This window comes from Phalacrocorax aristotelis, chromosome 3, assembly GCF_949628215.1.
Source record: "Phalacrocorax aristotelis chromosome 3, bGulAri2.1, whole genome shotgun sequence".
Lineage (NCBI taxonomy): Eukaryota > Metazoa > Chordata > Aves > Suliformes > Phalacrocoracidae > Phalacrocorax > Phalacrocorax aristotelis.
In genome coordinates, this window is record NC_134278.1 from 71881997 (window position 1) to 71906246 (window position 24250).

Consider the following 24250-nt stretch of genomic DNA (forward strand, 5'->3'; position numbering starts at 1 on the left):
CATGAGAATTTTCTCAGGTAGTAACTGGCCTGAATCCAACCTCCTAGATAGACTTTCTCCTCCAACTAAGGGGAGCTGGGGCTGCACACATATGCAACCTCCAAAGACAAGCTTTGCTCCAGCAAACCCAAGCCAAAGCATTCTCAACCAAGCTCAGAAGAGGCACTGACTGGCACAGTCAGCACCAGGTAGTATCATCAGTTCCTTCCCACCGGCCTTCCCTTGATGCTAGCCTTCTTAATCATTCAAATGGTCAGTCAAAACAGAGTTTAAAGTTCACCTCACTACTTTCAGGGTATCTCCAGAGTGAGCACGTGGTTAGACATTACAAATTCATCCAGGAACAGCAGCAGCCACACTTCCCACTCCTGCACTGCACTCCCGTTCACTGAACTGCACTGTCAGAGCAACAGCTTAAGAAATGTCTAACTCTCTCCTGTGACAGAGGGCTTGGGCAGGTTGGGCCATTTAAGAGGTCTCTATCTGCTGGTTCAAAGACAACATAAAGGATTGGGGAAGGGAGAAGTGTTTTCTAAAAATAAAGGAGAGAAAAATGTTGATATATTACTAAAGTAGCTACATCTGGACACTGTTTGAGGACCCCACTTTCATTATTGCCCAAAGCTACCAAACAGCTACTTTTAATCCTCAAATTCTTCCAAACCTAGACGGTTTGGAAAATAAAAGATGGAACAACCCCCTCAAACCCATCCTCACAGCTTGTAAAAGGTCAGTGTAAAGGACACTGTACCCACATTCCTCCCACAAGCAGGCAGCTTAGAGAAAGCACAAAGGGTCAGTGCAGTTCTGCACACACAATGCCAAGCAGAGAAGTCAGGACCCTAATAAATCCTACATTCATAATAAGGAGTGCTACCTTCCATAACAAGAGCTCACAGGATAAAATCTAGTGAATATGGAACAGGTGCAGCAGCCCTCGCCTGGTCACTTCAGCACTGAATACAGGCATCCAGGGAGCATTTTATGACCAGGAAAGAACCTAACCCAAGCTTTTTAACTGGCCTATGGAATAGAGATTTAAAAGCGGTGGAAGAATCCATTGCCACTCACTAAAATTGAACATATCCAATATTCCTTTGTTTAAAGTCCACATTACCTACAGCTGTAAAGGGGAGATGAGCTATGCTAAGAGTACTCCACTTCAAAAACACCGAAGATCCTTCATATAATGCCTTTGGCATCTACCACTGAACAAAGACAAGCTAAGTCATAAGACACTTTGCAACACAAAAATATTCAAAAGGAAAATGCACAAACTTGCAACACCATTTTCCAGTCCAAAAGGATTAAACAATTGTGTACTTAATTACAAAAATTAGGACATCAGTTTCACCTTGTTTCTATGCAGACCAGAACTTACTTCCTGCTGTGGTTTTAGACGTAGCACCGGATGACTACTTATGCAAAGACAGTAAGGAAAGCAGGCTACTTCTGAAGTTTCTACATGTTGTTGTTCTTACCAAATAAACAAAAAAGTACAGAGAAAAAAACTACTCTCTCTAATTTGAAGAGAATCCAGGATGTATGCACTCGAATAGGGAATATTCATGTGAAATCCTGAAATACTTCAAATAAGAGTCAAAGGAGAAATAACAGCTGGTTGAGCTACCAATCTACAAGGAAGATTCCAAATATACAGAGGAACAAGTGAGGGTAAATTAAAGTTGCAGTTAAAAGTTACTCATTCCTTGGTAAGTGCAGCTTGGTGGATTATGTTGTATACATGTTCAACCTGGCAATCTGGCTCAGGTGATAAGAGTTGTTTTGAGCACTGGGCCAAAGTTTTACATCAAAGCATCTTCACATTGCCCTAACAGCCAAGGCAAGGGTATCTGTCTTGACTCTTTTTTTTATTCATAATAAACTACTCTGGCCTTCTTTTAACACTTTGTTTCATAGCAACTCAGCTTTGGCATTTACTCATGCATTGCTCCTAATAAGCTCCTACCCACACAAGTAGTCCACCATGTACTCGATGCTCCACTCCCAGCCACTCTGGCCTATTTGGAGCTACACACAAAAACCCCACTGCTGCTTACTTGTAGGCTGATACTCTTCCACCTTTTGATGATTATAGCCCTTTGATTACAGCCCTAAAGCAATTTTAGTCATTTGATGCTTTCCCACAACATCTTCCTCCCTTCCCCCTCAAAACATGCCCCAAGGACAGACAAGTTCCCACAATTCACTGGGAAATAGAGAGCAGCTCAGTTTACTGGAGGAAGAAAAAAAAAAAAAACACCACAAGCCACAAAAAACCATGGGAATAAGACACTGGCAGTCCTAGCAACGGGCATATGGGACTGAAGTGCCTAGGTACACAGCAATCCATTCGGCTTACAAGTGCACCAGGCCTGGGGGCCCAGGTTAGTCCACCTGCTCTGCATCTGGCTGTGTTTTGCACGCAAAGTTATTTTACACACAGAAGAAACATGTCAACTGAACACTGAACTAATTCGTATGCTACAAGACTGCTACCCAAGGCTTGCAGAAGTTTAAAATTCACAAGGAAGTGTATTCTCAAAAAGAGTGAGGAGCTCTACATTTAAGAAACAGGAAATACAGAGTGAACGAAGTTAGTCCTGCAATTAATTGAGATTAATGAGGCCAACAACCTTACAGTAGGATCTTACCATGAAGTATGTGTTTGACATTGGACAAGTCATAAAATGATTATTTCCATCTCTGGCGTGGAGGAAATACTTAGCTAGGCCTTGGTTCTGAAGCTTTGTTCATTAACCTTTGAGCACTTGAGACTGAGTGTGCATCAGAATTAAAGCAATGTAAATATTTATCATGGAAACCAGAAGAATAAAATTCTGTGACTAAGAGTCATATTAAAACTAACCTCAGTTTTAAAAATTTGCCTTCCAGTTGCTTGACTGTCCTCAATCACACAGCTTCAATGTTACTTTAACAGGCTTCTTTTAACTGCATATAGTTTTCCCTGAGATGTATGTTTAATACTGGCAGTTAAATGGATCATTATGATTGGAAATGTTCATCTCTTTGGAGATGAATAGGACAGAGTAGGGTACGTTTCTGTTTTCAAAGCTACCATTAGGCTGCTGATAGTTTTCTTTAAGACACCATTAACCCAGCAGCAGCCACGACTGGCTTACATTGCTGCAAATAAACTATTATCCAATAAGTTTAATCCTTTTTCCCCAACCTACATGAATCTTTGCAGAAATCTTTGCAGGTCAGGCAGTACTCTGAATGTTATGAAGATACAGCCAGGAAACTCATCAGCTCCTGAAGTTCTTTTTATCGTGCATTATCTGCCACCGCACTTCCATGACAAAGTGACAGGAGGGGGTTGCATGGCTGACTTCTGGAGGATTACTGGATCAGAAATAGCACTCCTGCTCTTACCATCTTTCCTTCCTTTAACACCTCCAGCTAGCCCCTGGTCCCCAACAGGACTGCAGTGCCTCCACACAGCCTTCATGGGCTCTGGGCTCAGCCTGTCCCCTCCTCTCCCTTCCCTTCCCCTACTCCGCCTTATACAGTTATGTCATCCTCAGCATGGAGAGTCTGTGGCAAGCAGAATCTTTCAGCATATCAAGATGTTGTGATATGAGGTAACAAAGATAAGAAACATCATTCCAAAAATCGACATTTAAATGTTTCATGACTGAACAAAGGTGCTTCAAAAAATGAGTCTCTGCATAAAAACTAAATTAATGGCGCAACACACACCTCCTCATCAGGGTCCACACGGCCGCCCTGGTTATGATAACACAGCTGGGTTCGCACCAACATCTTCAAATGCTCAGTCTCCGACAGGCACATTAATATACCCCACACCCCCATGTTACAGCCTGTTTTCCAGACCTGGAGCTCTCCCTACAAGGCCAAGCTTCCCATATTTGCCCCTGAGAGCCTTAAGAAATACCCAGGATTAAAGGCTTTTTAAAGAATGTATCCTAGAGTGAGCTCTGCCCTCAGGCAAGCCAGACCCAGAAGCCAAACTCACTTGAGTGCCAGGGCCTGGGGGGCACCATGAGCCCAGACTGTCCCTACCCGGCCCCCCAGGGCTCCCCATGGCCCATGTCTCCATGTCAGCCCCTGCCCCAAGTGATGCCACTTGGGCAGCCAGGCCGGCCTCCAGCTCCCCACATCCCTGCCTAGCCACAGGTCCCACCAAGCCAGGCCATCCTCCAGTCTGGCCTCAGCCCATCCCCAGGGAAATGCCAAATGCCTGGGCTGGCCCTGCCTGGCCCAGGCAACCTGCATGCTCCAGGTGCAACATGAGCACACTGGACAACTGGCAGCAAGGCCCAGGGCCGCACACTGCGCCCGAGCCCCCACAGGTCCCGCACAGCACTGTAAGACCACTGCATAAAACAGATGGTGAAAAACAAAATCTCTCACCAAATACTATTTTTTGCAGCCAGCAGCAGTGGCATCCCCAGCCAACCTCAAGCAAGAAACGTCTCCTGCCCAGCACTGGGGAGCTAGCCGCAGGGCTGCTGCTGCCACCCTTCCTCCTTTCTCCAAGGGCACTTGGGTTTTCCTTCCTTCACTGCCAGCCAGCCTTGTCAGAAGTACCACTCCCCTGCAGCCATGCTTTGACAAAAAGACAACTTCAGCATCGCTGCTGCTCTACACGGAGCATTACAAGATTTGAGGGGAGGGATCATAAATTAGGAGAGAAAAGAGATCACGCTCCTTTTCCCACCAGCTTCCACTCCATGTCTCATTTCCTGCAGCACCTCAAACTAAGAGTAATGCCAAACAGACATGTCTTTGCATATATTATTTCCCCTCCTATAACACACCCCCATTGCTTGCTATTATTCTTCTGCTTCTCCTTACCCTACAGCAAGCAAAGACTCCTCATCTATAGCAGCAGAGCTGGAAGCCAACCGCTCTGTACACAGCTCCTCTGTGAGCCAGTCTTTGCTAATTCACAGATGGCTTCCCTTCTTTTTGCCTTGTCTGTGTATTTTGACTTTTGGGGCAAGAAGTTCCCAGGCTAGGTTTTAACGTAAATTTCTTCTTTGCTTGAAGAGGAAAAAAAAAAAAAACACACAAGCCAGTGTGGGAGGATAGAGTCAGACATACTCTAACTTCACTGCTTTTATGCTTAACACTGCAGCAGTGAAAGTCAGAAGGGAAGAAACCTGCTTTTTCAAGGCATAGCCAGCCTGTCTGCTGCAGTATTTCAGAAGCACATCCCTAGTGCTCCTGTTCAGCACTGTGGAAATAATTGCATGTATAGTTCGGGTTTTGCCTTTTTGTAAAGACTTTAAAAAAAAAAAGTCCTGACTAGCAGTATTTTCTATCCTTTTGAATAACAGCAGATGCCATAATGTGACAGGGTGAACAGGTCACTTCAAGACTAATGTTGAAAGACCATAATTTTCTAACACTAACTGTTTGTACCATAGCTGGAGTATTAAAATTAAATAAGTGTTAAGCAGGACTCAGTGAGTGGAAAATTGCTTCTATTAAAAATTTCCCTCATAACATGCCTCTAAGAGGCACAGAGTGCAGAAAATCAGCTCAAAGCTGTCTATTATTTCATTTTTGCCACAGCCTGTACCTCAGACATTTGGACCTGGTGGTTCCTGTTCCTTGAGAAACTCCTTATGGCCACTAACAATATATCTTATTTAACACCTGTCAGCCCAGAAAAGTCTGAGGAAAAAACATTTACAAAGACCGTTTAACCCATTAGTCATAGGCTTAGAGCAAGGTGGCAACTGCACAAGTGTACCTGAAGATACTTTCCCAGATCCAATGCACCAGTTACAAAAAACATTGAACAAATTCTTGAGAAGCATTTGGGTACATCACATGCCTTCAGAGCTAAATGTACAGACCTCACTTAATTGCAGAAATGTCAGCAGTTGGTGATAGTGTTCATATTACTTCTCCCTGTAATCCACTTCCAGTGAAGTCTCCAATACTGGTATTGCTTTAAACATTATTGAAATAAGTTTTCATAAAATACAAAAACCCAGTATCCCTTTGCCTCAAGAGCAGCCTCTAGAGCAAGAGAAGCAAACTTTTAACTACTGTCAATCTCATTGTCCCTACAACCCCTGGCTTCTGAAGTTCCACTATAATGAATATTTTTGTGAGTCTTTAAAGTCTAATGAAGAAAAAGACAGAAGGGGAACAAGCTGAATCAGGGACTTGGGGGCACAGGAGGAAAGCAGGCTACTGAATAATTACTTGCATTTATCAAATTGGCACCTTCTACTGCCCACAGTCCTGCTGCTAGAAGCAAGCCAGCAGAGTTTAGGCAAGGAGACATATACCCACATACCTGGATCAGAAGTACCCACTGAAAGAAATAACATAGAGAAACATGGACACAAGGCAGGCAGCCTGCCACAGGCTTTCTATATGTATTCTACCACCTCTACCCTAATTCTGCCTCTCTGGGTCCACCCACCTTTCCATTTTCTGCTTTGCCTCTCCAGTCTCTTCCTACCTAGCCCTGATAACCCAACACTTCCCACTGATTCAGAGGCAGTAGATACCCTTCTACCACCTATTACAGAGATGGACAGAGGCAAGCTCTAGAGGAGCGAGGAGTATTTGTTCTCCACTAATCAGACATGGTGTTTAAGACAGCACAGTATTTGTTGGCACAGAACTTGTTCTCTACTTGCTGGCAGTGGAGAACTAGGTGGAGGAAGGGTGGGAAAATCCTCATGTCCTCAGAGCCCTATCAACAACTGCAGCCTTTGCACTTTCTAGGATAAGGGCTCCCAAAAGAGTTCCCAACCACTCCATCCTCACAAGTACTTAAATTTCTGAGCAGTTCTCCAGGCAGGAGATGTGTCCTTGTGGTATGCATCCTAAGAAGGTAAATTACCCTAGAGTCACAGGCAGTAAAAGCAGGGATGTAGCCAGCAGGTGGAGGTGTGGGCAAGACACAAGATAGAGCAGCAAATTCTCTGGGATCCATGCCATTGCTACTAAATTATGGAAAACAAGCACCACAAGAAATACCAGACCAAATGCCGTGAGATTCTGAATTCTGAGAACTCTACACCTCATGGTGCCCATAACAGGGGATTGACTTTTATTGTCGAAGTTATGATAGCTGCAACTCTCTATTGTCTTTATCACAACACAAAATGAAGTCAATTGGTGAAAACATGTGACTACAGGAAATTATTTTAGGACACCAGAATACCTGTGTCCCCCAAATCAACTGCCAATAATAAGAATAATACAGCACACCAGGCATTCCATTCAGCCCTAAGGTTAATTTTAAAAAGACAAAAAACACACCTCTGCTCCTTATGCAGAGAAAGTAAAGAATCTTGCACTCTCCAACTGTGTCATTAGTAAGCATAGAGAAGGAACTGACATCCAATCACAGTAAGGTTTAGACTTCATTTAGCCTTCTTTAGTACTAACACTGGTATTTTACTGTTTTCATAACTGAACTGTCAAAACAACTTCAGCTTATTCAAAAATATCCATAACATGCTGGTTAAGGAATTGTTGTCTAATTTGTGCATCTCTACAGAAGTCTAAAGGAATCACTATAGCATGAAATTGCTAAATGTAGAAGAGGCACTGATCTCAAACTACACCAAGCAAAGAGAGAGCATTCAGCACTTCCTAACCATACCCATGACATGGATCCAATCTCAGCAAAACATTGGTTAAAAATCAAGTGCTGTCTCCACAGCAAATGCGCTGTGGTCTCGATATAAAAATAGGACATGCTAAGTCTATGCTTGGTTGTCACTTCTGTTAAACAAAACACTCCAAAGCAGATAGGGAGGAAGCATCACGTTTTTTGTCATCAACCACTTAGGGCAGAAATAGTTTGGTATTAGCAAATACATGTTGTATAATAATTCACTGTTACATAGTCATCCTTGAGAGGCAGAGGAAGTTAAGCCATCAGGAGCTTTCTGAACGGTGGTACTTTGAGGATTATGCCAGTGGAATGACTTTCTACATAGCAGTGTCACAGGACATCCCTATCTCTGCCTGATTCACAGTAGCAGGTCACTCTTCACCTCCAAATAACAGAAGCCCAGCTGACAGCTTCCACGAAGTTTGTACATAATTCTGTGTCTGGGAAGAATGCAATAGTTTGATAACAGATAAGCCCATACTGTGTTGTTCCACCACATAAAGGGCAATGGTGAACCAGAGAAGCTGAAGAGAGGACTTCTTGTCTAAGAAAAGAAGTGCTTGCGAGAACAAGCTGCATTATATGGATGCACATCTGAGCTCCACAGCTAGACAACACAGGATGAACATGCATTGACTACAGTTACAGGTTACCGCACCTCATCCTTGCATTTCCATGCTAATATGGCCTTACTTGGAAAACACATACCATGGTTGGAACTGACTTTCTAGCCTCTAGAAAGATTCATTTCCCTTTCAGAGAGGAATAAAATTCATACAGCTCTAACTTAAGATTCCTAAGTGCCGACCTAGTACTTCAGAGGAGTCCTGAGGTTCATCAGTTTTCTCCTTCACTCACACCATGGTGGTGCCACATTCTCTTAGTGACCCCTGATGACTAAGACCATTCCGTGCTAGGTCAAATTTGACACATTGACTGCTTTTTTCAAGAGTGGAAGTAAAAAAGTTGCAAGGAGCACACTGTAAGAAAACATTTCAACCAAACAGGATCAACACCAGGTCCTCTGCACTCTGGGAATTTAGGGTAAACAGCAGTGCAATTAAGTAGGCTAGGCACTTGGGGCACTTCAAGCATTAATTACTTTATCAGAGCACTTGAAAGAACACAAGGAAAGAGCACACGAGATGAGGCCTCTAAACAGCTCTCCTCACCTCAGCTTCAGCAGCCCTGTAAAAATAATCTGTTAGTCTCCAGTATTGATTTTCCCTATGCTGAGAAGCTGTGTGTAAATTGACTTCTGCAATCAGGGTCATACAGTGTGGGTACATTAAGTGTCTGACACACTCATGGTCCTCTCGCTGCATTTTTGTGTTACCAGGTAATTAAAGCATTATAGGTTGGAATAACACAGTTTTCAAATATCAATATTTCTTTAGTTAGAAGTCCTGCCAGATTTGATATGGGAGGCAAGTCTGCCTTCTGGGGGAGGAGCAGGCAGGAATGTTTTATTCAGTGGTACCAAAACAAGTGCCCTTGCATCCTGCAGAATCTAGGAGCAACATAATCATCCTGTTGAAGAAATGTAGTCTGTAAGAGATCTGGAGAGCTTCTCATAGTTTGTAACAAGTCATTCCTTCAAGTGGTGCCTAGACACAGCAGCATGCTCTACGTAGTGATGCCTGCTAGACCTCTCCCTTCCCCAAAATGCTAATTTTGAGCGGCAGGCAGGCCAGGGACTGGCAGTCAATGCATTTTGGCTCTGGTCCACTGGTGTCAAGAAATATCAGCAGGACTTCTAAGGTACTTTAAAGGAGACACTCCAATTCTCCAGGGGCCAGAGACACCACTTCACTACCCAGGCAAGTCCCTGGACTGTAAAGGATAGAAAAGTGCCTGAGGGATCTTTAAAATTAATTCACCAAACAGCTCCAGATCTAGGAAGTGGAATAATCTGCTGGGACTATCCCACCAGGGACAACAAATCCTGGGAGAAGGAAGCTAAAGACTCTGTAGGACCCCTGTTTGATTCCAGTGCTTCTTTCGCTGTCAGATTGCAAAAAATGTATTTTGACAAATATCCTGCCTCTTGCCGCTTGCTACATCCAATGCATTGCAAACTACTTACCCAGAGTCAGAGCTAACAATGCTAACATCAAACATAATCATTATGTATTGTAAGGTGAAATCTGATAGAAATTATTTAAAAAATTAACAGGAAGGAACGCACAGAGGCCTACTGAGAAAGGGGAGAGGGTTGTTTAGTTGTTTGCTTTTCCAGAAGTAGTCCTGGAAGCCTCCATTGCAGGCAACCTGAGACAAGACAGCCTCCAGATTATAAAGTGAAGGATTGTTGTCTTGCTTCCTCATATAAGTGCGTTCTTTGGTTATCAGAATTACTTCAAGACACTAAAGCAAATCATCTGTGTAAGAGTGTGGTCTAGCTAAATAGCAGCTATATAGATATAGCTTATATCTATAAGCAAGTCAATTAAATCTTTAGCTAAGCAGACTAGTAAACTAGTACCACAGTGACAGCTGAAGTAAGGGCTGAGATGTTTCTTGCTGCCATTGAGCAAGTTCCCACCAGTGCTACTCCTCGCATTACTTTCTGCACTCGGAGAGGATTCAGTTTTCAATATGAAGAGAAGGAATTCAACCATAACCCAGATTTAGGGAGTTCTGTTAACTTTCTTAGAAGGAAGACTAAGCAGTTTTGCCTCAGTGCACCTGAGACAGGAATAGAGAATTAGACAGTAAGCCTAAAAAGGCATGATTACTGCCAGCATAACAAAAACAAAAAGATCCAAGAATGTACTCCAGAACACCTAGACTTCTTTTCTGACAAAAAAAGAAAATGCAATATGTGCTTCAGGTATTATCTTTTAAAATGTAAAGCAGCCAATTGTAAAAGCTTGAGGCATTCTTTGTGTCTAAAGTAAATGTGTCAAGATGTTATATATCAGTCACCTAAAGTAGAACAAATCATCTGTACCACACTAGAGTTAATTTAGATATCAACTTCAAAGAAGTTACCATTCAAGTGCTAAAATAGGTTAGGATCTTGAGCAGCTAACATCATATATTTTCCAAGTACTGCGAAATTAATTCCATGAAATATTAGTGAGCACATTTCTCCCAGAGTCTGCGCACACATCTACTCAAAAGACTATAACAAAATCTTTGTTATAAGGTAGTAAGTGACCTACAGCAGAATCATCATCTCTATACTTCCACCCCTCTACTGCGGTCATCGTTTGAACTCAGTGATGCCCAGAGTAAGGACAGCCAGTAAAGTGCATTTACAATCTGTTTAAGCTTCACCGCAAAGTGAAAGTCCAGGCAAGCCTATCACAAACAAGCATTGTTTTTTGTCTATGTCTTTCTATATTTTGTGAAGGGGGTGGAAAAGAACCTAGTGTCTAAAAGGTTTAAAAGGTATATCTAAATCTATGAAATAATGTGGAAAGGAACATCATATAACTGAGTTACTCCATTAAAAAACTATATCAAATGCAAAGAGCTTATCTGCAAATGAGAAGACAGACCCTGTGACCTAGGAGATCCTTCCCAATTCTGTGTTCTGGAAAGTAATCCTATTAAGACAGTCTGATAAGAGGATTTTCATTAGGCATTGATTGTGCCATCATTTGCATTTATGAAGTCCAACACATAGGACTGAAGTATGTGATCCCCTTGTTGGCAGCACACCCAGAATGGTGAGCTTTTCTCAGTCACCACTGGAACTGTCACCTGCAGCCTAGCACCGCTGCACAAGCTAGCCATTTACTTACTTACCATTAGGCCACTTTTAATTACTGCTATCTTTTGTACTAGCTTTGCTCCATATGCAGAACAGTATTGCATTGAATTAATTAAGCTACCAGCATTCTAATAATTAAAGACCTACAGTACATGTTATGATTTTTCTCTAGGTTTAGATCCACTACATCTGCACTACTGATAGATATCATGTGGATTGAAAAGATAAGATGCCTCTGGATCTGTGATCTGTGTTCCCCAAAAATAGTTTAAGATACCGTGTTGAACTGGTTCCTAGAATAGATATCATGTTCCCGGGGAGGGGGGGAAGGGGGGGGGCCAGGAAGGTAACAGTTCTGCTATTCAAATGTAATACTCAGAATTAAATACTTATCACTTCAAAGGAGCTTTGATTTGTTTCAGTGTGTACCTCTGCCCAAGCAATTCCTTGTTCCAAGATCTTTACCAGACTAAATTTATTCTACCTTTGAAATATAGTCATACTGTTGCTGTATGGACTGCACACAATTAAGATTTTATCCTCCCCTTCTCCAACATTAATAACTTCTAGAAATCTTGACTTCCATAAGTCCATGTGTCACATGAGGGAACAGCAAGAGAAACTGGCAATGGTTTATGACAAGCAGCCAAAAGTTGCAGTGACACAGATGGATGGCCATGGCTAACCTACTCAATTTGTGCTGTCAAATAGAAGTTTCTGGAGTTAGAGGGAAGGGAAAAATGAGAACTTAGCATTCTTATACTGCAGGCAAACCACAAGGCTGCTGGAAGAATGAACTGATATTGCTGCTGCTTTATCACCTGTGGTGACAAGAGGCAAGGTGACCATAATTCAGACTGAATCAGGTTAGAGATGGGGAAAGCATACTTTTTTCATCATCTCCTGTACTCTCAGAGAGCTGCTTCACACACATGTACAGTAGTATGCACTGCAAAACTGGTCAGGCGGTTTTGGTTGGATCTGGGGCCCAGTACAGTGCCTTTTAAGTGGCTGGACACAACCTAATCTAAAGGGAGAGCTATGAGAATGCAAACGAGTTTAGCCAGCCTTTGCAAAGCATGGGTCAACAGAGAATTAGTCTCATGTCAACCCTAAACTATCACACCACTTGTAAAATAAAATCTTACTTGAAGTATAACATCTTTTTATTTGGATACAACATCTTCATAGAAGCATCCCCTGTGCCTTTTAAGAGGTGGCAGAAGTGCTACGAAATACGTATTTTCCTCATTTAAACAGGGTTATTTTTGTTTTGGGCATTTGCTTCTGTAGCACAGTTTAGATAAGCTAATGCAAAGCTATGCGAATAATGGGAGAGACCCCACTCTGACTCACTCTGTCAGAATACAGGAGTACAAGGGACCAACAGTGCACAAGTCAGACCAGTGTCTTCAAAAAAGCACAACATAACCAGTTCTCAGCTATCCGTGGATAGTTCATCCATGTTGCAGTTTAATTGTACAAGTACAGACACATCCAAGCCAGAATGAAGTCCAAAAGCAACATAGATTGTTTGCACGATGAACTTGAGTTGGAGAAAGGGGTAGATTAATGATTGATTTCCCCCTCTCCCCCCTTCAGCTGTATGTTCACTGCATAATTTGCAGCATAGTTTACTTTTAAAAAAAAAAAAAAAACCACACACACCCCACGGTTTTTTCTATTGTATCCATGCTTTTTCTTCCACCCCCTCCCCACTCCCCACCCTTGTTACGCTGGATAATCAAGCACTGACTCTATGTAAAGCAATTTGCCTAAAGGCAGAAGAGCCTTTGTAGCCACAACGGCTGAGAGCTAATTTATAAGTAGTACAATTACAAAAATATAAGTGATGTAAGCAATCAATTATTTCTTTGCCTTGTTATAAAACAACCGCACCTACCGCTCCAGCAAAGGAACCAGTTGAATCTTGAACAGAGAGGGAAAGGACAAAAGATTTGCTATGGAATAGCTGATGGAAGATGAAGATTTATGTTGCAAAGCTTCTAAATTAGAAGTCAAGAATATTGCTGCTACTTAAGATAAAATGACATCCAGCCTCAAAGCTCAAGTAGTAGCAAAATAATTTTCTTGAACTCCTTTGAGATGCAGTGCAAGTTTTGCATGTAAAAAGGAGGAAAGTAGCTGAATGGTGGTACATTTCCTACTAGATTAGGGTCTTTAGAACCCAAGGTGAGAGTTTAAGCAGCACATTTAGAGACAAAAGGCTCTGGCCTCACCGTCATCAGGTGCTTGACACCTTCACAGGTACTTAAACCCACTCCTCTGAAAGTAGCAGCATGCCTTTTACAAAGGTTGGTTTACAGCTACATGCATTTTATAGGCCAAGTCTGGCTTCCTATTTTGAGACTGGAATGCCTTTCTTTGGTTGCTACACGGTATGAAAAGCCTTTGCTACACCAACGTTGCCTGTGTCTTTTTTTAAGTCTCTATTCACAGCAACCCTTCAGCTGATACGGTTATGCTGAGCAGCATCCCTGTCCTCAAGAGAGTGATCTGAAGTTCATGCTGTACAACATGGAGATCTGACATCGGTAATAGTTGTCCAAAAGAAATAACCCAAATACATTTCTAAGCAATTTGATGGACCTTTAAGTACTTCACTCCAATGCGTCTAGACTGAAATACTCTATTTCCTGAAGAAAGAAATCCTTTATTTTGCTTCCTACTGACTTGCATCCTTCTAAGCAGCAACACTAACTCTCAGAATCCTCTCGGTCTCTTTCCACTTTTGATCCATTTAGAAAGGAGCCTACATGCAATTACCATTTGTGAAATCTTGGTCCAAGTTAGAGGAAGTCTATTCAAAGAGTCAGACAGTCAGCAAAAGTTGGTTTCTGTAGCGTTTTATTCAGTGGATTTCCTTACCAAACACCCTTCTGAGAAATAATAATGAATTTCAAACATTACCTCACCACAGCCTGAGGAATAAGTAGTACCTGATCATACCATCGGGTCCACATCACTACATGGCAGCCTTAGCAGCATGCTGACCAAGCTGTTTTGGAAAGGACAGGACGTTTGGGGTGTGGGGTGAATTGTTTGGCCCTGAAGTCCTTGCACCATTTTATTATGCATTCTTCCAAACCCAGAGCAAAACAGACCTCTAGTAACCATTGCAACTGCCTCAGACACACAGGATCTGCGGGGTGTGCAGAGTCACTGACCCATGAGAGAATGGGCTGGAAAAGGTGGTCCATACTGTGCAGAAGGTCAGTGCCCCATATAAATACAGTTCCGAATAGCAGGGAGAGAAACAGCTGCAACCGAGTCCATCAAATCACAAGACATGCCTGTTTGGATGCAAATGTGCAGAGGAGCTGATACCCTGTACAGCATCTAGTTATTCTGCATACAAAGCACTGCTCTTGATAGACCATCAACACCCAGTCGGCAACTGGATTCAGTATCAAAAAACTATTTTGAAAATATAGTCGAGGCAGCTAATTTGTTCAAAGCTTCCCCACAACCCTCAGTCCACTTTTTACACCTTGCCACCAGCTTTACCACTACAGCCCACACAGCTGTGTGGCAAGAAAGGAAAGGCAAGTCTAGGAAGTTTTTACTCTTGTGACCTAGCTCTCCAACCTAGATGAGGGCCTTCCTCTTGTCTCCTGTCTAGCACCAGGCAGTTCAAACTGAAGTGTGTACAGAACAACAGACTCTCTGATGCTATATTAGGGACAGGGCGTCACTGCTAGCATATCCCAGCAGCTTCAGGAAGATGGCCAAAGAGGGTGTTCTCCAACACTACAGTCACTGAGCACCCAGAGGAAGAGAGCTCAATCCATGTAGAACCAAGTTAAATTGCTCCCTTGCCTCCCACGCCCCACCAATGCTTTTTTTTAAAAACGAAACGAAAAAACCTAATGGCCACAGACTGGCCCTGCCAACATGAAATCCCTTACCCATTTTGGGGCTTCATGTCATTCTTGTAACTGTCGTACCCGTATCGGGAGGTAAGAGAATCCTACATATGACAATTGTCAGTCTGGAGTGGCTTTGTACTCTTAAAGAGAATGCTTAAGGGGCCTTTATGAGCAGCTCTTTCAGTTGGTGGTTTTTTGGTGGTTTTGTTTGTTTATTTGTTTGGGATTTTGTACACTGAGTTTTTCAACAGAATTCCAGGGTATTTTGCCCTGGAATGGAAAAGGGGTAAGCTTGGCCATAATTCCCTGTTAATTCCAGACCAAGATCATATCCTTTGTCAAGCACCAATTTCCATACATTATTATACTAAGCTCATCAATATCTCTTATTAGAAGATAAGTCTTATATTCAACTTTTAGAGTGAAAAATCTAAGGGCTCATTTGATTTGTACATGCATGTCTCTACATTAAAAAAACATTCAGCAACAAACCCATACTGCAAGCAAAAAAAAAAAAGAACCTTTCTTCATTCTTTACTAATGCTGTGCAAAATCTGTGTGCCCTCAATGCGGTCATTCCAACAGCATTCTGCCATTTATAGCAAATGCTGTAATTGTGGGTAGACAGGACCCCTGAGCACAGTAATTCACCTGCAGACTTGAATGGTTTCTGGGGACAAATCCAGTGGCTTCTTTTTTCATATATAAAGCTGTAGAAGTTTGGCAGGTGCACAAAACGTAGATCATACATCTGGTAAACTAGACTGTCATCACTTTCATACCGAACTACAAGTTGCAAACCATTAGGGAATGAATAGCGATGATGTAAGTTGTTCTGTGCAGCATTATTTAGCAATTCTTAACCAATAGTGGACTTAGCCCAAAACATGAAGCATCTGTGGAGAAACTATTTTTTAGAAACAGGATACCTAGTAAAGGTCAACACTGAAGTCAGTTCAAGTCCTGTAATTAAGACACTGCATTTTCAATATACTAGTCTGTGACTACAACCTCAGTTTCAGCGCTCACAGAAACCCCAACAAACAGGTTATAAAACTTAATTTTTTTAACAAAGGAGCTCCAGGAGCAAACAGCCAGCCTGATACTCACCTGAAGCACTTGACCCAGTACACTAGCCTGACAGGTTCTGGTGCCAAAGAAATCCTGCTCAAGAGTTTCTGGTCCTACTAAAGTTTTCTACCTTGGTAACCCATTACCATTCCCGCTGGTTTTTATCCCTGAAGTCTGCAATATGTGGAAGTAACTTTTATAAGGCTGATCTTTGTATCACAGATCTGCGGTCAGCATTAAAAAGTCTCAAAGAGCTCCTTCTAAACCACTTCCCCCCAACTCCATTATCCTACTTGGCATCCAATCTTTAGAACTAAAAACTGTACTGCCAAAGACAAGATCCACTAGAAAAAGAACACGAACAAACCTGTCTTCTTATTTCCCAACCTCATCTCCTAAACTTTGTCACCAAGCCAAGACAGGCTTATAGCTGATTTAACTTGCAAGTACTTGAAAGACTATGAATATGTGTTTAGCTTTGAAGGGAGTCTTTCTGCAAGTATCCACTTACTGACAAATCTCAGCATAACTTAATAGAAAACATTGTTTAAATGGAAAACAGTGAGCAAGCACTACATTTGTGCAGTCCCACAAAGGGACACCCAGGTCTTCTTGCAGACTTTCAGTGCACTGCACTGCAAGCGCTCTCTAATTATTTCTGCTCTTCCCAGGAATGGAGTGCATTGCTCTTTAGAAACAGAGCTCCGAATCTGAATAGCAGTGAAACACTGACACCGGTTAGGTCTTCCAGGATTAGCAATTCCATGGCTATTTCTGACACTCTGGAAAATTTCAGGTTGTTTCAGAACTTAAGTGTCATCGCATCAGGAAGTTATAGTACATCTGCCACAGAAGTTAAAGCAAGCAACTTCCAACCCCACCGCCCGCCCCCAGCCTGCCTTCAGACAGGGTTATTAGCTGTCTGCATAGGTGATTAAGTTCCAGCCCGAGAGCTACATCTGTAAGCCTAAAAGTAATTCAAGCAGATTCAAGCAAAGCATCCTGCATTAAATTGCTATTGTCTTTAATCACTACACTCATCATGCATCTTCAACTTTATTCTGATAGCATATTAATTGCTTGACCTTTTCACTACTGTCATCCATGCTGACACTGGATAGAGTTCATGCATAACAGCGAAGAAGAGGACTTAAACATTTTGCCCTCAACCTTCAAAACTAAACATTTTCATCTGTTGTGTCAAACCATTTTTCCTCCAGCAAGCTAGTTATCTGAATACTGTAAAGAGCAGCAATAATTCCTCTGGACTTTGGTTTGGTCCCATGTATCACATCCTTTCTTACATACAGAACAACTACACTTGTATGTCAAAAGCACACAAGCCAAATAGGCCTGGTGTTTTTGAACAACGAGAGTCAAGCAAAAGGCAATAGATCCAGTAGGCCAAGTACTAACTACATTATCAGATCATAGAGATACAAGATCATCACATGCACAGTACTTCTAACCTCAGCAAAATCCTTGCCACCTACAGGCAATGTAGCCTAACAAATCATGAGTCTGGAGAGGCAAGTCACACGAAGAGTAATAAATGCTTATTTTTAACCAGAGTTTCTCAGGTTCAAGACTATATAAGGCACCTGAAGGTGTACAAGTCCATGGGACCTGTGAGATGCATCCATGGGTCCTGAGGCAGCTTGCGGATGAAGTTGCCAAGCCACTCTCCATCATGTTTGAGAAGTCGTGGCAGTCCAGTGAAGTTCCCACTGACTGGAAAAGGGGAAACATCACCCCCATTTTCAAAAAGGGAAAAAGGAAGACCTGGGGAACTACAGGCCACTCAGTCTTACTTCTATGCCAAGCAAGATCATGGAGCAGATTCTCCTGAGAACTCTACTAAGGCACATGGAAAACAAAGAGGTGATTGGTGACAGCCAACAGGGCTTCACTAAGGGCAAATCATGCCTGACAAATTTGGTGGCCTTCTACAATGGGGTTATAGCATTGGAGGGTAAGGGAAGAGCAACTGTCATCATCCAGCTGGACTTGTGTAAAGCGTTTGACACTGTCCTGCAGGACACCGTTGTCTCCAATTTAGAGACTTATGGATTTGACAGCTGAACCACTCAGTGGATAAAGAATTGGATGGTTGCACTCAAACAAACAATCGCAGTCAACGGCTTGGTGTCCAAGTGGAGACCAGTGACGAGTGGCATTCCTCAGGAGTCGCTATTGGGACTGACGCTGTTTAACATCTTTGTCTGCAACATGGACGGTGGGATTGAGTGCACCCCCAGCAGCTTTGCTGACGACACCAAGCTGTGTGGTGCAGTTGACACTGGAGGGAAGGGATGCCATCCACAGAGACCTTGACAGGCTTGAGAGATGGGCCTGTGTGAACATCATGAAGTTCAACAAGGCCAAGTGCCAGGTCCCATGCAGGACTCGGGGGAATCCCAAGCACAAATACAGGCTGGGCAGAGAATGGATTGAGAGCAGCCCTGAGGAGAAGGACTTGGGGGTGTTGGTTGACAAGAAACTCAACAGGACCCAACAATGTGTGCTTGCAGCCCAGAAGGCCAACTGCATCCTGGGCCGCATCAAAAGAAGCGTGGCCAGCAGGCCAAGGGAGGCGATTCTCCCCCTCTGCTCCACTATTGTGAGACCCCATCTGGAGTACTGTCCAGCTCTGGAGCCCTCAACATAAGGAGGACATGGACCTGGGGGAGGAGGTGCAGAGGAGGGCCACAAAGATGATCCAAGGGCTGGAGAATCTCTCCTGTGAAGACAGGCTGAGGGTGCTGGGGTTGTTCAGCCTGGAGAAGAGAAGGCTGTGGGGACACCTTATTGTGGCCTTCCAGTATCTGAAGGAGGCTTGCAAGAAAGCTGGAGAGGGACTTTTTACAAGGGCATGTAATGATGGGACATGGGGTAATGGCTTTAAACTGAAAGAGGGTAGATTTAGATTAGGTACAAGGAAGAAAAATCTTCACTCTGAGGGTGGTGAGGCACTGGAACAGGTTGCTCAGAGTAGCTGTGGATGCCCCATTCCTGGCAGTGCTCAAGGCCAAGTTGGATGGGGCTTTGAGCAACGTGGTCTAGTGGAAGATGTCCGTGCCCATGGCAGGGGGGTTGGAACTAGCTGATCTTTAAGGTCTGTTCCAACACAAACTATTCTATGATTTGTATCTTTCCTCCCTTTAGTTCATGGATGTCAACAGTTAAGGAGGTTTAACTTGTCACATGTACTTTTTTTTTTATATGAGGGCAAGTCCTTCTGACAAATTTGCTGATAAGCTGATTTTGAGATGAAAGGAAGTTTCTTTAAACATTTGTATTATGTTCCTGTTAGATATTCAGGCCTGCTTATTTAGGCCCTCACATCCACACCTCAGGGACTGTCAAGCTCTTGCCTTCCTAGCTCCAGAATACCCTGGGGTGAGATGCTGGCTCCAGAGATCCTAGTTGCAAAATTCACATTTGGCTTCAGAAAACCTCACTTCAGAAGTCTCTAAAAAAAGCAAATTACACTACTGATGGGAAAAGTATGTGCAAACCTCAGTTTAGACTTAACATTTTGACCCTTTATAACAGTAAATAGTTAAGGTGGCAAGGGGGTAGGGTACCCTAGGGACTAAGAGGTCTACATTTCTAATGCAGCTTTGACAAAACCACGTACTGGTACTTCTTTACTTACAACATTGCCATCTCGATATGAGTGAGAATAGTTACTATTCCTCTGAATAATCCCGAACAATCCTCCTGCTCACCTGTCCTCTACATTAGAAAATTCATTCTGGCAACGCTCAGTTTTTGCCCAGAGCAACAGAAAAGCAGGTTTGATACCTTCAGATCAGATACAGCCCCGAACACTTCAATTTCTCATTCCAGTGATCTTTTAACTGCTCACTGACATTTCCAGGCTAGTGCCTACACCGCTCCTGGAGACCGGGGTCATACAAAACCACGGGCTAGCGGGGACCGTACCCGCACCAGAGTCCTTCCTCCACAACAGCCGCCTCCGCACCGCTCCGCCTCCCCCCACAGCCCCCTGCTCTCCCCTCCGGCTCGGCGGCCGCCCCGCCAGCTCCCGCCTAAGGGGGACCGACACCCTCAGGCCCAGAGAAGACGCCCCCGCGTCCCGGCCCACCCTGCCCTGCCCCAGGGGGCTGCAGGGACGGCGACCCCCGGCCCAACCCGCCCCGGGGGGCTCCGCCGCGGGAGCCCGGCGCCGCCCGCCGCCCCCGGACCCGCCGCAGCCGCCGGCGCCCCCCGGCAGGAGCGGGGCCGCTCCGCTCCCTGCGCGGCCGTGTGGCGGCCGCCGCCTGTCCCCAAAGGGCGGTCCCCTCCCAGTCACCTGGGAACGGGGACGGGACACGGCGCGGGGGACACCCTCCGCCCTTCCCCGCGGGACGGGCGACACCGCATCGCGGCGGCAGGGAGGGGGCGGCGGGCCGGGAATGTCATTTGGAGGTGGCGGTGACAGCTCTACCCTACCCGCAGCCGAAATGCGGCTCGGGGCGGGAGTGGGGTGCCGGGGGCCGCGGGCGGCGGCGGCGGGCGGGGGGGACTGCGGCGGCGGCGGGGACCCCGCCACCCCGGCCCCGCACCTCACAGCCGTAGAGCTGCCCCAGCTGCTCCACGATCCACTCCTCCAGCACCAGCCGCTTCCGCAGCTCCTTCCGATCGTATTTCACCGTCACTTTTCCCTGCTGGTGGCGCCGCTGCTGGACCTGCACCACGGCCGCCGCCGCCGACACCGAGTCCTCCCGGGAGGAGCCGCCGGAGGAGCTGCTCCCGCCGCCGCCGCCGCCGCGGGGGGTCTGGAAGAAAACCCGGTTCCCGCCGCCGCCGCCCGCTGCCGCTGCCTCGCTGCCCCCGGTCGCCACCGACATGCTCCGCTCCGCCGCGGCTCCCGCCGAGCCGAGCCGAAAGGCGTCCGTCCACCGGCTCGCCCTCCCGCCGCTACCGCCGGGCCGCAGCAGCCGCCGGTTGCGCGTCTGCCTGGCTCCCCCGCACCTGCCGTTTAAAGCCTCTCATGGCACAGCGGCGCAGCCGGCCCCGCCGCCGGGAGGGCTGGGCCCAAACCGGGGCGGGGCGGGGAGAGCCGAGGGGCGGGGCGGTACGGCGCGGCGCGGCACGGCCCGCCCGTGTGCCCAGCTGCCCCGCGTCCCGGCCCCGCGTCTCGGCCGTGTAGCGGCGCGGCGCGGAGCCTGGAGCCGCCCGGGGGAGCCGCGGCGGCGCCGGGGCCTCTCTGGGCCGGCCCGGTGCCGGCTTGGGGCGGGCGGCTGCTGCTGCCCGCGGAGCCGGAGCGGCCTGTGCCCGCGGCAGGTCGCGCCCCGGGGCTCCCCGGGGTCCCCGGCTGCTGGGTGCTCTGTGGCTGCTTTGTTTTTTAAGGGAATGCAATATTGCCCCGTCGTGCACGCGACATTTATGAATGTTGTATATCTGCAGCATTCAAAGGCTGAACGCGATCGTTTCCTCTCTTCGAGGGGACCGCGCGCGTGCGCATGTGTGTGCGTGCGTGTGTGTGTGTGATTTCAGGGCCGTGAACCCAAACAGCAAATATTTCGAGCTATCAGCAGTTAGTGTGACACTTAGCCCTGTGGAGGTGGCTGTCTTTCTAAAAAGCACCGGTTAGCATTAGCGTGTTCAGCAGCTTTGTGTCTCTCGGGAGGCACTGGGTGAAATCAGCAGTGGTCCATCACGAACACCAAAGTGACTGCCCGTAAGCAGCCAACGTGACGGAGGTGCTTGTCAGGGGCACTGGACCATCCCCATTAGCAAAGGGGTTTGCCAGTGACAAGGGGCAGAAGCCAACCCCCTGCACGTGCAGACCTGCGTCTGGAAGTGCCCGGTGTGACAGTGTGACCGTCCCCTGCACACGGTGACCTAGGGGAGGATGTCTTAAGTTGGCAAGGGGCAGAGGGGAGTCGGGCATGGATCACTGGCCATAATTACCCGGGCACTGCTGCTTCAGTCAGATCCTTGCTGCTGTTTGCCATGTCTGCGTGGCTGCGGTGGCATTTCAGACTCTTCTGCTCCCTGCGTTTGACACACCACTGAACAAGAGGCTAGCATGAGGCATCTGAACCTTATCAAGCTATTTAGGTAAACCTCAGCTTGTGCTGCTGATCATCATCTAATATGATCAAGAGATAAAATCTTATTATTGGTCTTAAATGCTATGATAGCTTTTAGATTTTCATCTAAAAAAGCACCAGTTCTTCCAAGCAAAGCATATCTGTACGTAGGGACCACGTGATTTTCAGAGATACCAAGCAACTACAACGAGACATCAGCGCAGATCACACTTAAAGCTTGGGCTGCAGGCAGAGCTTAAGAGCAAGTCACATCCCACAAGTCCGAGTTTATGCAAGGAGGCTGTCCTATCTGCTGGGCAGTCTCCCCTGCCATTACCCAAGCAAATCTCGACTTCCAGCTACAGCTGGGTAGTGCTGCCTGCCTGGCTTTTATAAATCTGAGCTTGGGTAAATACAGTAGGAAAATACCATCGTCAACAACTTGTTCTTAGAGAAACCAAAAAGGCGCAGAGGAGTTTTTGAAAGAGGGGTGTGGCTGTCTTTGAAACTGTTGTGTTTGGAGTGGCCTATAATTTGGGTCTTCAGCTCTGCGTGTCATGTTCGAAGTCTGGTGCTGACGTTCTCAACCACAAAACTTGAAACTTCCCTGTTTAGAGCAGGAATATTTTCATCTTACAGACTGATTTTGTTTTTGGTTCATGAGAAAAATTGATTAATGCAAAAAAAGGTAAATATTGCATGAGAGGCTTTTTAAAGCCATGCTAAGCATCATACTGGCCGTTCCATGGGATATAAAGCAGGAATACCCAAACTGTCACCATAACAGGATATTTTCTGGAACCAAAAGAGTGCTGAAGTGTTTCACACTGGACCTAAGCTGGCAGGACAACACTGAGATTTTTGTTCTCTGCTATGGCAAATATCAGGTGTAAAGATGGCTAAAATATTCACATTGACTCTGAGTGTGAGAACCCAGAAAGTCTCAGCTGAAGGACTTTTTCAATGCTATTATTAATAGGCTATTATAATCACTACAGACATTTAAAAGCTGGCACCCGCTATTCAAATAGCACTTCCGCAACACTCTTCAAGTAGAACATGAGGTACAGGGGATTAAAAAGCATGTCCTCAGAGGTTATCATTTCAAAGTTACAATTCTAACATAAGGCATAGTGGTTGGTAAACGTGGGTGGATGAGAAACTGGTGGAACTGCCAGCATTGTCATAAGGCACTTTCATGTGCCATTGGTTTTTCATTCAGTTTTTAAAGTAAGTGCATTCCTCAGGAAGCCAGGGCAAAAAGTGCTGCCAAGAATCTTTCCTGCAATGATTTAGCTTCATTTGAAAGAAAGATCTAGTTGTTTAAAAGTTAAATTTGAGAAGAAACGTTTAGATCTGCTAGCATCCTGGCGATGGGCAATGCTGCCCTGTGTGGGCACAATCTGTACTTTACTCCTGAGTGTCTGGAGGCAAATGAGAGCGTTTCTTGGAGTGAGAAGTTTTCTCACAAATACTTCTCCATACCACAACGGGAGGCTTAATGGTTACACCCATAACAAAGGCAAGAGTTAACATGGCAGAGGGAGGAACAATCCTTCCCAACCCTTCAGCCCCAGTTTCAGACCCGCCTTGAGGAATGAATTCAGGGCATAAGAGATTAAGTTTCATAAGCGAGGGTCTTCCAGCAGCTAAATCAAAACCACAGTGCTGCATTTCATCTAAAGCTAATTGTTGATCAATAGAACTAAAGGGGAGATAAAATACACCACCACTGAAATGTAGTGCTCTCTCAGTGTGATCATGTCCACGTCCTTCTCACAGGAACATTGTATCAGGTCACAAGAGAAGTGAAGACGACGTGGATTAGGAAACACCAAAGGCAGAGGAACACTTGCATCACATGCAATTCCCTCCATTTCTTTCC

At 45.3% G+C, this 24250-nt stretch overlaps 1 protein-coding gene across 1 annotated transcript in view; it reads right to left on the reverse strand.

The window, feature by feature from the left end:
* Positions 1–21327, reverse strand: part of PPP1R14C (protein phosphatase 1 regulatory inhibitor subunit 14C) — a 55915-nt gene extending 34588 nt beyond the window's left edge. Inside the window, exon 1 of the mRNA XM_075087948.1 lies at positions 20893–21327. Coding sequence (XP_074944049.1) covers positions 20893–21177 — 285 coding nt within the window. The 5' untranslated portion in view covers positions 21178–21327. The remainder of the gene's footprint in view (positions 1–20892) is intronic.
* Between the last annotated feature and the right edge of the window lie 2923 nt (positions 21328–24250).